This window comes from Gopherus evgoodei, chromosome 9, assembly GCF_007399415.2.
Source record: "Gopherus evgoodei ecotype Sinaloan lineage chromosome 9, rGopEvg1_v1.p, whole genome shotgun sequence".
NCBI classification, from domain to species: Eukaryota; Metazoa; Chordata; order Testudines; family Testudinidae; genus Gopherus; species Gopherus evgoodei.
The window spans coordinates 96,934,491-96,950,150 of NC_044330.1; the positions used below are offsets into that span (position 1 = coordinate 96,934,491).

The 15,660-nt window shown below is 40.3% G+C and overlaps 1 protein-coding gene across 1 annotated transcript in view; it reads left to right on the top strand.

The window, feature by feature from the left end:
- NRK (Nik related kinase) overlaps window positions 1-6,777 on the top strand; it is a 133,005-nt gene extending 126,228 nt beyond the window's left edge. Inside the window, exons 30-31 of the mRNA XM_030576051.1 lie at window positions 1,982-2,121; window positions 2,911-6,777. Of these exons, the coding sequence (XP_030431911.1) occupies window positions 1,982-2,121; window positions 2,911-2,994 (224 nt within the window). The 3' untranslated portion in view covers window positions 2,995-6,777. The remainder of the gene's footprint in view (window positions 1-1,981; window positions 2,122-2,910) is intronic.
- The last annotated feature ends 8,883 nt before the right edge of the window (window positions 6,778-15,660 follow it).

A 15,660-nucleotide genomic window follows, 5' to 3' on the forward strand; every position in this document is an offset into this window, starting at 1 on the left:
AGATGTTGAGTGCAGGGCAGCATTCACCATCTTGGCCCCCAGTGCAGTGACGTGGCCAGGAAAAAGAGGGTCTGACAGAGTATCACTAGGCTGTTCTCGGTGGTGGCAGATAACAGAACAACACTAGAAGGGTGTTGAAGCACTGGATGGGTTATCTAGGGAGTTGGTGGAATCTCCATCCCTAGATGTTTTTTGACAGAACAAGGAGTAATGGTCTCAAGTTCAAGTAGGGGAGTTTTAGACTGGATGTTAGGAAAAGCTTTTTCATTGGAAGGGTGGTGAAGCACTGGAATGGGTTACCTAGGGAGGTGGTAGAATCTCCTTCCTTAGAGGTTTTTAAGGTCAGGCTTGACAAAGCCCTGGCTGGGATGATTTAGTTGGGGATTGGTCCTGCTTTGAGCAGGGGGTTGGACTAGATGACCTCCTGCGGTCCCTTCCAACCCTGATATTCTATGATTCTAGCCTCCCATCAGTTATCGGTGGCTGATGGAAATTTACAGCTGATATCAACTGTCCCCTCTGATTTGGTGCTTCATGTCCAGTTGCAAGCTGAGTTAAAGCTTTTCCTTTATATGGTGATTTTTTTAACTTTTCCACCAAATCTCAGTTGAAACATAAAGGGCGTAGTGAAATGCTTCATACTGAGTATGCTACTTGGCTTCACACCTACATTCATCCCCAATGTCAATAGATACCACAAAGATTTAGGGTGAAACTCAGGTCATATTGAATTCAGTAGGGAGTTAGATCCTCAAATGGAAATAAGGTGCCTATGTGTCTTTCAGGATCTGGGCCTAGAAGGTTTGCCATTGACTTCAGTGGGGCCAAACTCAACGAAATCCTCTGTAGCAACACTTACTTATTTTACATATATTGCCTAATTACCATGGCACAAGTGATTATAATAATCTAAGTGCCATGTAATAGGGGTGTATAACAGTACTTTTAATATCATGCAATACAAGTATTACTACCCCATCTTTCCAAAAAAATACCATGTTAATTTGTTTAACATACTTGTAGAAGTCCATAACTGCTCTGACTTATTTTTAAATAAAGTTTAGTTACAACTAAGACCTTTTGTGTAATGGAAGTAATTAGAGTGCATGACCAATATATTCAGAGACAGATTGTGATCTCGTTCGCACCAGTGTATATTGAGAGAAACTCCAGTGGGGGTGAGAGTCAGTGGAGTTTCTTCAGATGTATAGCAATGTAACTGAAATGAGAATCTGGTGCTCAAAGTGGCCGTTACATACGTAGTGACTTTCCATAGCCTTCTAGGATGTATTTTGAATATCCCATTAGGCTGAAGTGCTGTTTAACCAGAGGAGAGGCTCTAATCTTTTGGGTGAACTCAAGTGGGGGAAAAAATAACTATTAAAAAACCTATAGGTATATTATTGAGTGCTGAGTGGATTTCTTGCCTGGTGAATCCACAACACTCTGCTCTTTTCTTCATAGTGAAGCAGCAATAAAGGGCAGTGGAATGGCTGGGGTAAACACGCTGACCAACTAAAGACAGAGGGCAAAGCACTTGCAAATTCTGCTGAAGCTCAAAGGGTGTAGAGCAGCCGCAGAGCAGCTGTACAGGCTGCTGGTCCTTGCCCTGCTGTTGTGTTCAGTGGAAGACTCTATATGGCCAACAAATGCCCTGCAAGGTCACCGTTGCAAAGCCTGTTTGTTCAGGTTTTGCACCCAAGGCCAGGATTGAACACTTTTGAGTTGCATTTGTCGAACAGTATTTCAGTGCAGGGTTTGTTTGGGTGTATGGGATTTCCTTCTCTGAACAGATACAATCTAAATGGATTCCACTGGATATTTAAATACTGTGTGTGTCTGGATTTGGTTCAGTTATACAGTCTTTATGTTATTGGGGTGAGGACATGGAGCTGCCAACTTCCTACTAGCAGACGAACATTTCAGGCTTCCTTGTGTTTTTCTAATTATCAAATCTGATTTTTATTTTATTTTTGTTTAGCTTATCTTCAGTCTAACCAAGTCATGGGTTGGGGAGAGAAGGCTATCGAACTGCGTGCCGTGGAAACAGGAAATTTGGAAGGTGTATTTATGCACAAGAAAGCACAGAAGCTAAAATTTCTATGTGAAAGAAATGACAAGGTACACACATGACTCAACTAGAGTGATTTAACAAATATGATTTAACAGTTGAATAAGAAAAGAGCCGAGGCCATTGAATTTCAATTAAAAGCAGACTTTGGCACTGATCCCGCAAACTTCCCTTTGTGGGAGGAATCCTGCACCTTCCCAGAGCCCTACTGAAGACAGCCAGATCCTAGCCACCTCTTCCATCTGCTTTGTGCTGCAGATGGAAAATCAGTTTAACCACCTGTTGGCGAATCCCCAAGTGGTCTGCATAGAGAATATGTTGGGGTGTGGCTAGCGTGCCTCTGCACTCCAATAATCCCTGGCTACAAAAGTCTCTTAAGAACTGTTGCAACCAGGTCAGATTTAGAGCAGCCTTGAGCTAAGTATCACTCACCAATATTTGAGATACCACCGGTATCTCCTCAGTTAGATGTGGTTCAATGAGTGCATTTTGTCACATATATGTATGGTAATGATTGGTAAATGTTCACTGTAGCTTCTTCTGTTTCATTGATGTATTTAGAATGCTGTAACCAGAAACTGTTTAGTTTGCCTAATTGTTTGAAAATATGCTGATTTCTTTTCTGGTAGAAAATATATACAATATAACTTATTGCCAGAATGTATACTTGCAAGAATTAACGCTTCATTTTTCTAAAAAAATGTTACCAATGGGATTAAAATTGAATTGTGATTTATATGTCATAGTGTTCTGAACTGTGTTTCTCTCAGCTTTCAAATATGTTTAAAATATTCTCATACATGGACACTGACAGCAGTCTATTCTTTTTCCTTCTCAAGGTTTTCTTTGCATCTGTACAATCTGGAGGCAGCAGTCAAATTTACTTTATGACACTTGGACAAAATGTCCTATTCAACTGGTAAATCACATCAGAATGAAGGATGCTTTGATGGTTACCAGTAGATACAAGCAGTGTGAAATGCTGGAAGGTTATACGCTTAAATTTGCACTTTTTACCTACAAGAATCTGATCATTATTAATTTATCAAAATTCATATTCCTAAAGTTGTTCAAGAATGCCATTTTCTTGTCAAACTATTGCAAATATGTTTAGTTCTATCTTTTAAAAATATGGTGCAAATCAAGACTGAATCCACAATGTAGCAAAGAGCAACTGTCATGGAAAATGTAGCCAATATAACAGGTTGCTTGTACTCTGAAAAGCGTACAATTTCTTTTGCACAAATATTGTAATTTTATTATTTTGAACTTGAGTCTTTCTCTATGGACAGCAATATCTATATGTAGATTTATAGTATAAAGTACACAAATATGTTATGAGCTGGAATTCCTCCAATTTTGAATTATTTTTGCTCATTTCACTTTTTTCTGTTAAACAGTTTCACCCAGAGGCAATTGTCCAAGTCTGAGAACCAGTGAAACAGCAGCTGTTCACAGAGGGGTTTAATGCAGACTTGGACAGTTAGGGATTGATCTGCCCTGAGAGGCGTGGGTGTGCATCACTGTGGAGCTTGTAGAGTCAGCTACTGTATACGTAGGCACCAGTACAGTAACGGAGTTTACAAAACGCATAAGGCTGACTCCTTGTATGCCTCTGGACAAGACTGAGCCCTTAGACACAGTTACTGTAGAATGTATTTGTAAAAATATTTTAAATAGCAATTTGTCCAAACATATATACACATGAAGCAGCATGGGCCTGATCATGTAGGTTTTACTCATACAAGTAGCCCTTACTCATGTAAATTGATTTCAGTGAGACTATCCATGTGTATAAGGATCAGGGACTCTGTCTTTGCTTGATTCCCCATTCCTGCTGATTCCACAACAGGCTTACATTTGTTGGCTTGTAAATATGCTCTTTCTAAAATGGATGTCACGGTTAACAAAAGTATTCTTAATACAGCTATAAAAATCCCCAGAGAACCAATTCATTATAAATAGAAAAACAGACTTAATTTCAGGCACTCTTTCTATTCTAGCTACTTCAGAATAAAACTGCACCCACTAGTGGCATTTGTTTCTATCATAAAACGCTGTTCTCAGGGGCTTAATAGCAGAGACATGCTAGGGTTAAACTTTAAGGTTTAAATTTACAGTCGTTACTTAGCTAATGTTTGTGCAGTGCTTTGAAAATGTAAAGTGCTAAGTATGACGATATATAATAATACACTCAATACACAAGATCTAAGTCCAACAGTGAAATACAGTATAGACCAAGCTGGATGTAAAAAGAAAATGATTAGCGACAGTATTTTAAAACTATTACCATTTTTAATTTGAAATGTGTGGAACTGGAAGGGGAAGTGGCATTGCAATATCTAGTCTTCTACCTCTATGATAATGATTGAAAATTGACCATGGTAGAGAGCAAATTAAAGTTGTTACCAACTGATGGCTCTTCTGGTTAGTGGTCTTGGTGACAGGTATTCACATACCAAACCACCACCTTGTTATGTACTCTCAGCAGAGAGGCCTAGAACTAGATGGGCCTGGAGGCTGATCAGCACTCTCAACCCCTGTTGGTGATCCCTCCAGGCCTGAGGCATGTAGACAGGACAGTGCTAGCGGTGTGTGCACTGCTGCTGTCCATGTTCTTTGGCTAAGTGGAGGACTGCAGTCTCCATGGCTATCAGTCCAGCACATTTTGTAAGGATTAGTTCTTCTCAGACTGTATAGTGGAGTTTTAAACATTAAATATTCACATCTCAAATAGGTAGGTATTGATTTACGAGAATTCAAAGCCAAGGCCATGCCAATGATGGAGGGGCATTTGCACACCCCAGTGGTCAATTGTGCGCCCAAATTTAGGTTCTGCTCTGCAGTGGGTTGGGATTGCTGTGCCCAGGCACAGCTGCATTTAAATCAATGAGTCTCTGTGTGGGCACGGCACTCCACCCGTCTTCTATCAGTTGCAGGATTGAGCCCATAATAATTGCATGAGCAAAATAGCAACAACATCATCATCATGTGGTCCTGGGCTTCTATACTACTGAACATTGGGCTCTTTTTGTTCAGCTTTCAAAAAAATAGAAAAAACTGCAAATTAAAATATATATATATATATACACACACACGCACATGCTAATAGACCAGCAATAAGTCAAAAATGTAATTTACTTCTCATTTCTTCTAAAAAGCTGAAATACTGTGAAGAGAGGACATCTTTTATTAGATATCCCATGGTTGTGCAAAGCCTGTTATCAAAATGTTCTTGCTCTAGCACAAATCAGTGATCCCGGGTGCCCTGTATACTTCAAATTGTGTGCTTATCATATCAGTCTCTGCATTACGTGATGCATGTGATTTGGCACTAAGATGTTCAGATGAGTTAGGAGGAAGGTTTTCTGACACCAGGCACTAATTCAAAAGAGTTTAGCACATAACAGTGGGAGCTTGGAACAGCCATACTATGAGATTAAAGAAGCAAATGTGATTACTTTTTTCAAGTGTATTGTAACAGAAAAATGTGATAGTGAGTTGACATACTGTAAAACTGTTTAGAGCCGTACCAACAACAAAAAAGCTGAGCTTTTGGGAGAGAGAGAGAGCTCATAACTGCATTAAGTGTTTAATCTCACATTTTGTCTCCACTCCATTAGTTCAAATTCTTCTACATGTGGTGGAAGACATCAACAGCCAGGGTCTCCTCTCTGAGTTGCACCCATGTCAATATGGAGAAAATCTGGCCCTAAGAGAGAAACATTTTTAAGGGATTTAGAAGTGCAATTCCAATTTATAATGAGAGCTGGGCACAGCATGGGGAAAATGTAGGTGTAAGTGGTCAATCAAGACCAAAGGAAAGATTAGAGTGGCTGAAGAGGACAGAGAGTGAAGATGTCCAGAGCCTTAATTGAAGAATGAAGAAGGGAAAGTAGCTGAAGAAAGTGAATAGAAGTAGCTGAAGAGAGGAAATAGAAGATGTCCAGAAAAGTGGCTAAAATATGAGGGTCTGGGGAGGTTTGATTTCATTAAGGATAGGAAACTAGGAAATGATCAAGAGATATCCACAGTGGTTGGAAGGGTTTATTTGGAGGGAGATACTGAAAAACTGCTGAAGCTCAAAGTAATTAAGATTTAGGAGATTGGAGAGAGAAGCTTGAGACCCAAAGTAATTTTTAATGCCATGAATTTAACTATGCAGCATAAATCTAATGGTCAGACTCACTTTGTTGGGAGTTGTGTTTTTCCTCCAACTTCATTTAGTCATTTGCTTTATTTTATTATATTCTTAAAAGCAAGGAAGTGAGCTGTTAGATTGTTTCTTTTGTGTAATCATTTTGTTATGAATAAATACTGTAGAGGGAGATAGCCAACACATTAAGCTATGCAATCTAGTTGTGCAATCAGTTTTCTTATGACACACAGGGTTGCCAATATTCATATTTGCATACAGAAGTCTGAGCTAATATGCCATCAAGGCACTATTTTATGTGGCAATAGTATATACGTTTTAGAAATTTTAAACCATATTCTTCAATTTACACCCTGACTCATGACTTTAAAAACTGGGAACAACCAAGCTGACTATGTACTGTACATTGTGTAGGTGGGGTTTTTCTTTTCATTGTTAGCTGATGTTCAGATTGTACATTTGACAAAGCAATAATAAAACAGTGCCCTGAAAAACAAAACAAATGTGACTGTGAACTTGTTATATTGGCGTAAATAAATATTAAAACATACCGAAGTATTTCTTTCAATCTCCGAAACACATACACATACACACTCTCTCTCTCTCTCGAAAGGTCTAGATCTATGTGTCTATAGCTGCCTACAGAGATAAAGTGAAATCAGTATTTTACATGTTGCTTACAATGGAAGAAAGGTGGTTGGGCACTGAACTCCAAGCCTAGACTACACAGAACTTTGGTAACAGTGACACTTGGCACGTTGCTGCTCTGTGCCACTAATCAGCTATACAAACTCCCTTTCAAACCTCAGAAAAGATGGAACTAGAGGATGGTACAGCATGGAAACATTAATACTGTACAAAAATTGGTTTCTGCTTTTATAGGTGGCTAGAATTAATGCCAATGTATTCCTTTTCACCACACTTCTTTGAGATACAGAGTACCGGCTTCTTTGTTACGTCCTGTAAAATTCATTGTCACACATTACAGTGCAGTTCATGATAACCTGCTGTGACAATAATTCTAAAGGGCATAAAAGTGAAATCCTGATCACCCTCCCCCTTGAAGTCAATGGAGTCATGATTTTACCTTAAGTGTAAAAACAAAGGCAAATGGCCTTTCATCAAGCTTTGTCCTCCTATTCTGACTATGCTTCTCAGACTAGCACAGCACGTGCCTTCTTGTTTTTCAGCAAACTGCACCCTAAACATCTGTCCACCCATCTGTTTGCAGAAAGCCATAAGAAATCGTTAACTACCCTTGCCACTCACCCTCTATTTACTGCACAGAATGCTGTTTCCAGGCAGTGTCTCATGCAGCTTATAAACACAGTGGGGCTGAGTCTGCCACCCAATTGATTTAAATGGAGTTGCACCTGAATTACTGCAGCATAAGTGAAAGTAGAATCAGGCTGAGTGTTGATACAATTCTACCTGTGGGCGCACTGCATTCAGAGACAATAATTTATTCTCTGTGCTTTTAGTTTGTTTGCTCCACAAAATTAGAGATGGTTTTAGCATGTATTGGGAGGTAAGAATTCTGTGTTCTGTTCCTAGCTTTGCCACTGACTGGTGGTCACCTTGGTCAGCTCACTTCACCCAGCTATAAAATGGGTGCAGTGATATGCACCTACCTCACTGATGGGTTCTGAGATGTAATTAACATTGGAAAAGTACTCTGAGGGCTTGTGTACATGGTAGGATGAGGGGGATGATTTCTAAACCACACTAAGTGCACATTCATTGGTCTATTTAGCCCCTGCTGGTGCGCTCTAACATAGCGCTGTTTGAAACAGTACTATGTAAAATGCACTTGGGAACCTTTAGTGTGTACTAGTAGGTCTACATAGTCAAATTAACATGCAACATGCTAGTGCACTTTAGAAATCACACTCCTATGGAAAGAAGTGGAAAGAGATAGGAGTGAGACAGGAACAGGATGGAGGGGATGGGATGGAAAGGGGCATGCCTGAAGGGGTATGAGCAGAAGAATCTATGCCCACTACAGCACTAGTAGCCTAGTATGGAACCCAAGATTCCAGAGTGTCACAATTCCTTTGCTGGCAGCAAATATCTGTGAAACCCACGCTAATGCTGGTACATGTGGAGGATGACAACCTGCTATCAGCTACTTTATTAATTCAAGTCAAGTGGCAGAAGTCTATGCGGTAGATCTAATGGTTCCAATCTTGCTGGCATGTAGATGTAAATATGATGCCATATGAAAGAATTTGTTTTTTTCTGTTTGCATATTTAAAAACCTAGGAATTTACACATACAAAATCTATGTTACAAAAACTTTATTAGGGTTGAAAAATCAAGCACTCAGGTTAGTAAATTTGAGTGTCACAGTTTAAGGGTAACTGTACCTGTATTGCCTCCCATGGTTCACTCCAGGAGTGCCAGACAGGGCTCAGGTCTCCATCCATCGCCTGAATCTTGGCAGAGACCCTTGTCCCGTTCCCTTCTGAGTGCATGTGTATGTGTGGGTGGTGGGGGGCGATGTTAAGGCTGAACAGGTCCCTGCAGGACCTGTACTAAACATGGCTGGAGTCAGCCATCAGTCTTATGGGTGTCTAGTAGGCCAAAGTTCTTCAGCAGGATTGAGGCCCCCTTGGACAAAGTTCGTGTCCATTAGATGGATCAGTATGACCCTGTGTCAGTTTAAAATCAGCCTCTTTATACCAAAAACCCTTTCTTTGTTTGTCACTGTTTGAACCCAGTTTTAACTACTAAGTGCAAATCTCTCCAGGGCATTGTACCTGTCTAAAGCTGTTTAGTCTCACTGACTCGCCTAACTCACCCCCACTGTTTTTAGTTCCTGGAGAAGCTGTGCTAACCCTCCCACATAGAATAGAATATAGAAATCAGTCAGAATTTTAATACAGTGGTCCCCAAAGATATTGCACAGGGTTGTAATATATCTGTCCTCGACAGAATTATTGTGGCCTGTGCACCAACCTCTACAGCAGCTACCAAGCCAGAAGACACAAAAGTTGGCATATGGGCACCTCCCCCTTCTCCTACTGCCATCCCCTTCTAGAGATGTGCCTTCTGTGCTGTGCCTCTTGAATCTGGCCCTCAATCTCTAACAGCAGCAGCAAAATATAATTGTGTCACTCCCGATCTCCTTTAAGATGGGGAAGTATATGATGTCCGCAGCACTCCATCAGCAACTTCTGCCAGCTGCTCAGCCAACCCTGCTAGCTTTATCCATTAACCAACTTCCATTGTGCAACACCTTCATCTATGATGCCTACTTCAGAGAAACTAGGCCTCTTGGACCAGTTCTTCCCTCTCATGTAGAGAAATCCTTGGAAAGAGGTGAAGAAGGGGAGGAAAAACCTCATGACATTTTCTTTTGCAGTGTTTTCCACAGATCATTCTGCTGAGAGTGAAGGGATGATGCCCACCTCCAGAGCAAACAGGATTCTGCCCCCAGAACCTGCAAATCCCCTAATTTCAAAGCCCTCCAACCCTCCTTCCTCCATTTTCAATGGAACTTCCCTGCTAGGGTTTTTGTCCACCTGCCGCTGCCCTGGGAGGTTCCCCATGGCATGGATTAAGTGATTTATACATATCATGGTCTACAAAAAATATGCCTTTGAAAACCAAACAGTGCAAGCTCAAACTGAAAACATTTGTTTTTCATCTCAAAACTGGAGCATGCAAAGTACAAAACTCATAGGGAATGATTTATCATTCCTCTTTAATGCATAACGATTTGCTAAACAACATAGGTACAGATAAATACATATGTTTTGTAAATTGCACAGTATATAGAACAGGTTGAATATAGCTTTCCTCTAGTTGTAGTCCCTATCTTCAGTGGAACATAAATGAAACTTGGCCTTTTAATTTTAATCTCTGTTTTATAATGGAGGGGGAAGTAGTTTTATGGTACTAAATTGTTCTGCAATGAGTTTGTTTCTATAAGAAGCGTCACACAATCCAGTTTACAAGTTCAGGTTCTGTGCTTTGACAACTGTATTTAACTTAAATGAAACAAAAGCAAACCTGCAATCTATATAAAAAGACTGTTTTCTATGGATTCTAAAAGCTGAGCAATAAATCAAACTTTCACCTAACAAAAGTACAAGAGACCTTCCTGCTCATAGCCTGCCACTTTCTTTACAGTGCCTAGTACTGATTAAAGGGCAAGAGGGTGTCTGCTGGGTAATCATCTCAGATGATATTTTAGCATTATTTATGGTTTCCTGTTATTTTCAAGGCAGGGTCAACAAAAGCACCTAGGAGATAATGGTGAAACAAATATTGGGAAGGATATTTTTCATCCTCAAAATAATTTGCAACAAACAATTCTATTTTACAGTAGGCTTTATCATCCCATACAATAATAAGATGCTTTAGCTGCAACATGAAATTTTATCTTGTGCCTTTTGTTGGTCCAATGCTACTTGCGTTAAATGATTTTTTTTTTTTTAAGTCAGGTTAGGCCTCACAGATTCTTACACATTTTCAAACGGCAATGAAAAAAGGGACTCTCTGCAATTGATCTTAGTGACATATGCCATACACGGTAACTAAGGGCTCAATCCTGCAAAGGGCCGAACACTGTGGCCCAATCCAGAAAAGTACTTAAGTATGAGTAGTGCCATTAACTTCAGTGGATTACTCTCATGCTCGAAGTTAACACATGGTTAAGTGCTTTTCTGGATCAGGATCAGCACATTGCAGTTAGCCACAAGTTTCCATGGTCCAGGAGGTTGTTATTGAGGGTATACTTCTCCCTCCATACTGAGTGGGAAGGTGTTTCTGCAGCTTTCAAAGACTGTCCATTTCCCATTATGATCACAGACTCTGTCTAACCCACTTGTCACATATTGTATGGCAATCAGTCCCATGGGAATGCTCTTAGTGAAACTCAGATATGATCAGTAACAGTAACACGTTGTCCTAACCTGTGGGGATGGGCAGATTCTTCCACTGCTGACAATTTCAGTCAGCCTGGGAAGAGATTTAAAGAGTGCAATGGAATGCTAAACTGTTCAGCCACTAGGTGGCACTGTGTAAAATACCTTATTTAAATTAACCTCATCCATACCTGGCATAGCATTAAAGGATTTTATTATGATGAACACATCTGGTGTGTATGAGGAAGCTCTGTATCTGGCAGCGAAGTACATGACATGGCATCAAAATAACAACAAAGGTTGCAAACAGACAGTAAAACAACAAAGGTTGCAGGATCTCATCAACATAACCCCTCTGATACAGCTTTGAAAAACATTCCTAATGGAGAGACTGGAAGCCGTATTGTGCAAGATTTCAAATTGAAAACAATTTGTATTTCCACAAAGAAACTGGAGATATACAGATATCTTCTTTAATTTATGCTATGGGGAAGCAGAAATAACATCTCTTTAAATCCTTAGATCTTACTGCAGACAGTCACCAAAATGACTATGACAGGTTCTGGCTGTCTGATGCATACTTTATACCTCACAGAGGTATGATTTATGAAAGAGCATGTTTTCACCAGAAAATTCAAGAATCAGGGGGAAATGAATGTTTTCTAAAAGCTCAGCATTCATTAGCTGAAAACTGTGGTTTTAGGAATGCAAAATACAAGAATATCAGACACACTCATTATTGGGTTAACAGAGAAAAAACTTTCACAACATGTGCTACTGAAGAAAGACTGAACTCTATAGCCACAGCAGAAAAACAGTGGTGAAACAGCAAAACCTAGAGAAACTTGACAATCCTGAAACTAGCTTAGAAACTGTAATGACTTTAATGTTAAAAGTTATTATCATAAAATCACTGAGGTAAGGAGAGAGAACGCCCGCGCTAAGAGGGACAAATTCCAGCCTATGGAAGGTGTGGAAAAAGTCATAGCCCAAGAGATGATGCATGGCTAGCTGAAGGTTCACGATGTTATACGTGCTTGAAATATGGGCATTTTGCAGCTGTTTGCTGCACTGAAGTAGTCAGTGAGTTGACTCATATTATAGGCAATCAAGAGCCATTGTTTCTGGGATCTATTGCTTGTGATGAAACAGAATCTGCCTGGAGAATAAAACTGAACATTTATGGGAAAACTACACACGTTAAAATTGACTCAGACACTGATATCATAGGTGTCTCAGAAGCGACTTACAATCACTGCCAATTCCTCCCAGAGCTGAAGTCATCTGACACAGCTCTGACTATCCCTAGAGATATTCTGAACTGCATAGGCCAGTTTACCACAGAAACAACTTACAAAGACAAAAGCTGTGCATTCAGCGCGTATGTGATCAAAGATCCAAAGACCAACAAACTCCTCAGCCACAGTGCGACAGCCATGATGGGCCTAGTGAGAAAGGTGGAAGAACTCAATGGAGGAGTTGATGATACTGAGCTTCTGAAAGGAGAACCAGTACAAAGCAACTTAAGAGACAATGCTGAACCATACAGTGTACAAGCACTTCTAACAGAGAGACCTTGAAGAGATTAGCTGTAGATTTATGCAAATTCAGAGGACACCATTACTTGGTGATCATGGACTATTTTTCCAGGTAGAAATTAGGTACTTTAAAGACATAACATGTCGCAGTGTTATCAACAAACTGAAATGCACTTTTACTCACTTCAGTATTCCAGAACACCTAGTCACGGACAACACACAATTCACTGCAACAGAATTTAAGTCATTCCAAACAAAATATATATGATTTTGATTACTAGCATCCCACACTACTCAGAAGCAAAAGAAGAGGCTGAGAGACCTGTACAGCTATCCAAGAAAAATCTTACAAGACCCCCATTCCTTGTTCTTCTGACTGACAGCTCAAGCCCAATAGCAACTACCGGATATAGTCCAGCACAACTCCTGATGGGAAGACAACTCAGAACTATTGTTCGAACTTGGAAAAAGAATCTATCTTCAAAGTGGCCAGACATGACGAGAGTATCCAATCAGATAAAAAGGATAAAAAAGCTTATGAACACTTTTACCACAGATGTTACAGAGTTAGAGAACTCACAGGTCTAGAACCTGATGACTGTGTTCATATCAAATTAGATGGAGAAAAAGGATGAACAATTGCAGCTGTTGTAAAGAAAGAGAATTCAGATCACGTGTGATAGAAACCAACAGTGGACAGTTCAACAGAAACTCCAGTTTGTTCTTCAGAAAGAACAGAGTAAATGCTAGAAATGGCACGTACAGAAGAGGAGAAAGAAGACTCAAGGGCTCCAGACCAACCACAGTTAGACGTTGCAACTAATGGACAGCCTGATGACCAAGTTGTTACACGTTTGGATAGAGTAATTAGAAAACCAGTATGATTTAGACACTTAGAATGATATATTGAACTTCAAAGACAGCATCATAGTGTACATTTTGTAAATGGTAAGGACGTATAACTTAAAGGGGCAGATGTAATGGAATGCTAAACTGTATTATATTATTCAGCCACTAGGTGGCACTGTGTGCAAAATACAGTAAAACCTCAGAGTTACAAATACCTTTGGAATGGAGATTGTTCATAACTCTGAAATGTTCCTAACTCTAAACAAAACGTTTTGGTGGTTCCTTCGAAAGTTTACAGTTGAACACTGACTTAATACAGCTTTGAAACTACTATGCAAAAGACAACTGCTGCTTTTCTTTTATTTTTTAGTAGTTAATATTTAACACAGTACTATGGTGTATTTGCTTTTTTCTTTTTTTCTCTCCCAGTCTCTGCTGCTGCCTGATTGTGTATTTTTGGTTCAAAATGAGGTGGTGGTTGACTGATCAGTTCATAACTCCGGTGTTTATAACTCTGAGATTCTACTGTACCTTATGTTGTAGGAGCAGCAGTGACCTGTATGCTGTGTATAACCTGTAGGTTCAAAAGGTCTGTTACACCTCCCCTACCCCATCCCTTTTCTCTCCTCTCCCTCTTTGAATACTTGTGAAGTGGCTTTCCTCCTCCCTCCTAGAATGCTTGTGGGATGAATGGGCTGCTTGAGCAGCTGGAAGATCAGAAGAGCTCCCAGGTAGACAAGGTGTCTGGCACTCTGATTAGGCAACGATCACACCCCCAATGCATGGACACTGTCCAAGGTGGAGTGTGACCAACCAGACACGGCCAAGTCATCTCTAGTCACAGGCCATGAGGAGCAGGTCCTTAAAAGGGGAAGGGGCCATGTGCTCAGGAGTGCACTCACAAGATTGTACCTCCCGTGAAGGCCCTTTGCCCAGACAGCCTGGCCAGTGGTTCGCTGCATTGCATTCCATCATGCCTCAGGAAGACTTACTTTCATCGCACTGTCCATCGCTGCACTGTGGGACACTTACCTTGAAGGATCCTGACATCTCAAGTGCCATGCCTGTCCTGGGAGCCTGAGTATACCCCCCTCCCATTTCTTTTGAGGTTAGCTATCAGTATAATAATAAACGTGCAGCTTTCTGCCAAACTCTTGTGGGTCATTAGTCCTCCCTAAGCTTACTAGCTGGCCCAATTTTGGGTAACATCTTATTTAAACTAACGTCAACTGTACCTGGTGTATAAGCAAGCTCTGTGACCAGTCCATACCTGTTACAGAATTATGTGACAAAGGGGACCATGAGATTAGAACAGTAAAAGTTGCCAGCAACATGGGGAAATTTTATACTAAAAATGTACTACAACCAATAACGTCCTTTGCCGCAGGAGAGGAAATAAACAGCACAGATTCCAAATGGGGAAGCCTAATGAAGCTGTTGTAAGTGCAAGTTTGAGACGCATGTTTTCCCCAATTACTGAATCATGCTGCTTAGTATCATCTGTGTTCTCTGTTTGTTATATCCACCTATTGTCTCTTGTCTTATACTTTGATTGTAAGGTCTTTGGGAAAGGAACTATGTTTTTGCTGTCATTTGTACAGTATCTAGTAAAGTGAACATGATTAGGCAACCCAGCTGCACCCACAATACAAATCAATAGTAATAATAATAGAAGTTCTATACTACATAGGTTCGTATACTTCTCTCATCACTGTAGTATCTGAGCACCTTCCAGCAGTGCATTAAGTGGTGTGACTAAAAATTGTCATATGTGGTTCATTCACTCATCCTCAAGCAGGAGAACCATGTGTGCAGTGGAATATACATTAGTTTTTGTTGGTTGTGTGTTTTTTTTTAATGTACACACTGCTGTGTTGTTATGACCTGGCAGGCAAGGTCAAAGAAATGCACCTTGCACTTTGGGACAGAAAGTGAAAAGTCTGGGGAAAGTCATTTCACAGTCTCAGACAGTTTACACCCTCCAGAAAGTTCTGTCTCTCTCACAAATGAGTGTCATCCTTATTGTAGAGAGTCCTATTGTCCCAAAGGAGCACAGTTGTCAAGCGCGGTCTTCATCCCTCAGTTTTAGCTTCTTTTACATATCCTGGGCCCACACAAGGGAGTGCCTGGAAAATAAGGATTGAGCCCTTGAATGTGACTTAGTACTCTATGGAA